At 43.0% G+C, this 2,437-nt stretch overlaps 1 protein-coding gene across 1 annotated transcript; it reads right to left on the bottom strand.

The window, feature by feature from the left end:
* Positions 1-1,703: 1,703 nt before the first annotated feature.
* PPTG_25027 (hypothetical protein) lies at positions 1,704-2,082 on the bottom strand (the record flags this gene model as incomplete). Its single annotated transcript, XM_008919202.1, has 2 exons — positions 1,704-1,918; positions 1,998-2,082. 2 exons carry the CDS (start codon positions 2,080-2,082, stop codon positions 1,704-1,706), a joined length of 300 nt encoding a protein of 99 aa, XP_008917450.1.
* Positions 2,083-2,437: the final 355 nt, after the last annotated feature.

Here is a 2,437-nt window from a genome sequence, read left to right as displayed (position 1 = left end):
CGACAAACCGCAAGACCGCGCAACACGTGCTCGTGCAGTCAAAGCTGCGAAGTTGCAACACCGTAAGGTCTATCGTCGTGCCGTAATAGAGATTTTGTTTGTCTAATTGTTCCTCGTGCTTATGGCAATATAGGTAAGGATGTTCTAGCGATTCGCGTGCGTCAAGCTGCATATCGATTATCTTCATGTTGTCTATAATCGAACTTACAGTAGACATTGTTATGTTGACTGCCTCTTGGAGACGAAACTGCTCGTTCATAAAAGTTTGTTTTGCTTCTCTGGACATGGTTAGCATGTTGGATGTCAAAGGGTGGGTAAGCACAATATCCACCTACGGCAAGCTCAATTGACGTACCAACAACTCTGTCTCTCGAAGAATTTTTTTCTTGGGCTTCCTGTAGTAATGAGTCAATCGTACTTTGCTGGATATCTCGCTGCTTTACGAGTCGTTCTAGCTGTACGCGATGCTTTGATTGAATTTTAAGGATTTTAATAGAGTTTGCATGCAAGCTGCGATGATTTGCTTCGTTTACATCTGCATTTTTGTATGCTATATGCTTTGCAGTAGGAGCCCATTCCGGCATTTGATGCTCTCGAACATACCTACTATTGAATAAATCTAAGTCTTTCGTTGTGAAATTATTTTCTCGTAATCGCCTTAACGCTGAAAACCATTCTGGATCAATTTTACCTCTGTTTTGACTTGTTAAAATACACACATTGGGTATGTTTTCCCATATTTCACGTCCTAAGCGTTGAATTGGATTTTTGAGTTTTGAAGCAGGTGTGGAAAGAGAGTATGGACTACAGGATCAAGCTGTGCTCCTGTAAAAACAATATCCCTGCCTCCGAATGATAAGTGACTAAAAGTTGGCCAAATTTCTCTTAGTCTTTGGTCAATCCAATAAAGCATTCCGCATGAAATCACACTAAATTCATCGAAAATAATCAAATGAACCGAGGTAAATTCATCTTGTAATCTTTTAAGCTTAGTAGCCCCCCTTTAAGTGCAGCTAACGGTGTATATTGAGAAGAAAATTGATTACGAGAAAATGAAGTAAACTCTAATGCTGAACATATTGATCGCCCTTTGATGTTAAACGCGGCCGTTCCCTGATGTGCCAATAGCAAAACACGTTTTGAATTTGTTCTACTCGTCGTATGTTCACCGAAGACATTATGGATATCCTTTACAATGTGCTTAATTAACCAGCTTTTGCCGGATCCTCCCTCCCCATGTATAACTATCTGCATTGGCTCACAGAATGTTTTTTCTATCATTGACCGGTGACGTTTACGAGATTGGGCCATCGCGATGGCAAATGGTATCCACTGCGAATCATCCATACTTTCCGTTTGACATGCACAATCTTCCGAAGACTGTATGGGATACATATAATGGCTTTGAAGTGAATTCCCGGATATTGACGACTGTGATCGTCTTTTATCTCGTTGAATTTTCATCCATGGCTTAACGTAATTTTTGATAAATCCACGAGCTCTTTCAACATCATCCGCGGTGTACACATGCTTCGGAATCCATTGAGACGCTGAAGTGTTGCTCCCTACTGGTAGCCCAGCTAACTCAACCGCAGGATCAATCTCTGTAGCAATATACACATATTCTGAGGATGGCAACTGATTAATTACAGGTGAAGCATTTCCAACTAACTGAATGTCCATATTAGCCCGCCAAATCTCTATTACGGCACGACGATAGACCTTACGGTGTTGCAACTTCGCAGCTTTGACTGCACGAGCACGTGTTGCGCGGTCTTGCGGTTTGTCGTCGTGTACGACGGGGCTGTGCCAGTTTCTTTTACTGATTCGCCGCCAGCCTTCGCTTCATTGAAGACATAAACTATTCCTTTCGTCGCACTTGGAAAACTCGAGCTACATTTGGAGTTGTTTGTAGTTTCTACAACTCGATTTGACAAAATCATCGCACTTAGATAGCATGAATGGATTTAATAGTTAAGATCTATTGATGCACATACCTGCGTTTGACACAGGCGCAAAGGAAGCGTCTTTTGCCGATCTCTGCTTGCTTCCTGCGGACGTGCTTGTCTTCATCTTGGCCATCTTTTCCAGTGAAAAGCTTACGTGAAGGGGCGCGCGCCAAAATTGTGTATATACAGAGTTTTAGACGATCGCCCGAATTAGCAACACGCCAGTGCTGCTCCACTAGTAGTTGATATTGTTTTCAATCATAAAATATAGGAGGTCGAAAACTTTCATAAGTAAAACCCATATCCGCTGGTGGACTGTCTTGACGTCGCCGGCGCATTTTTGTTTGCTAGAGTACCCCTAAGCCAGGACAAAAGTCCCGGTGGCAGCCACCAGCTTCTCGTACAGGTGTGGGACTCGAACCCTGCCCAGTGGATTGGTAGGGTCATCCCAAACCACTGCACCGTTCTGACCCTGCCAATTTTGCACA

The sequence above is a fragment of the Phytophthora parasitica genome (assembly GCF_000247585.1).
Source record: "Phytophthora parasitica INRA-310 unplaced genomic scaffold supercont2.571, whole genome shotgun sequence".
Taxonomy (NCBI): Eukaryota; Oomycota; class Peronosporomycetes; order Peronosporales; family Peronosporaceae; genus Phytophthora; species Phytophthora nicotianae.
Note: the sequence above shows the minus strand (reverse complement) of the source record. Positions and strands in the feature narration are given on the sequence as shown.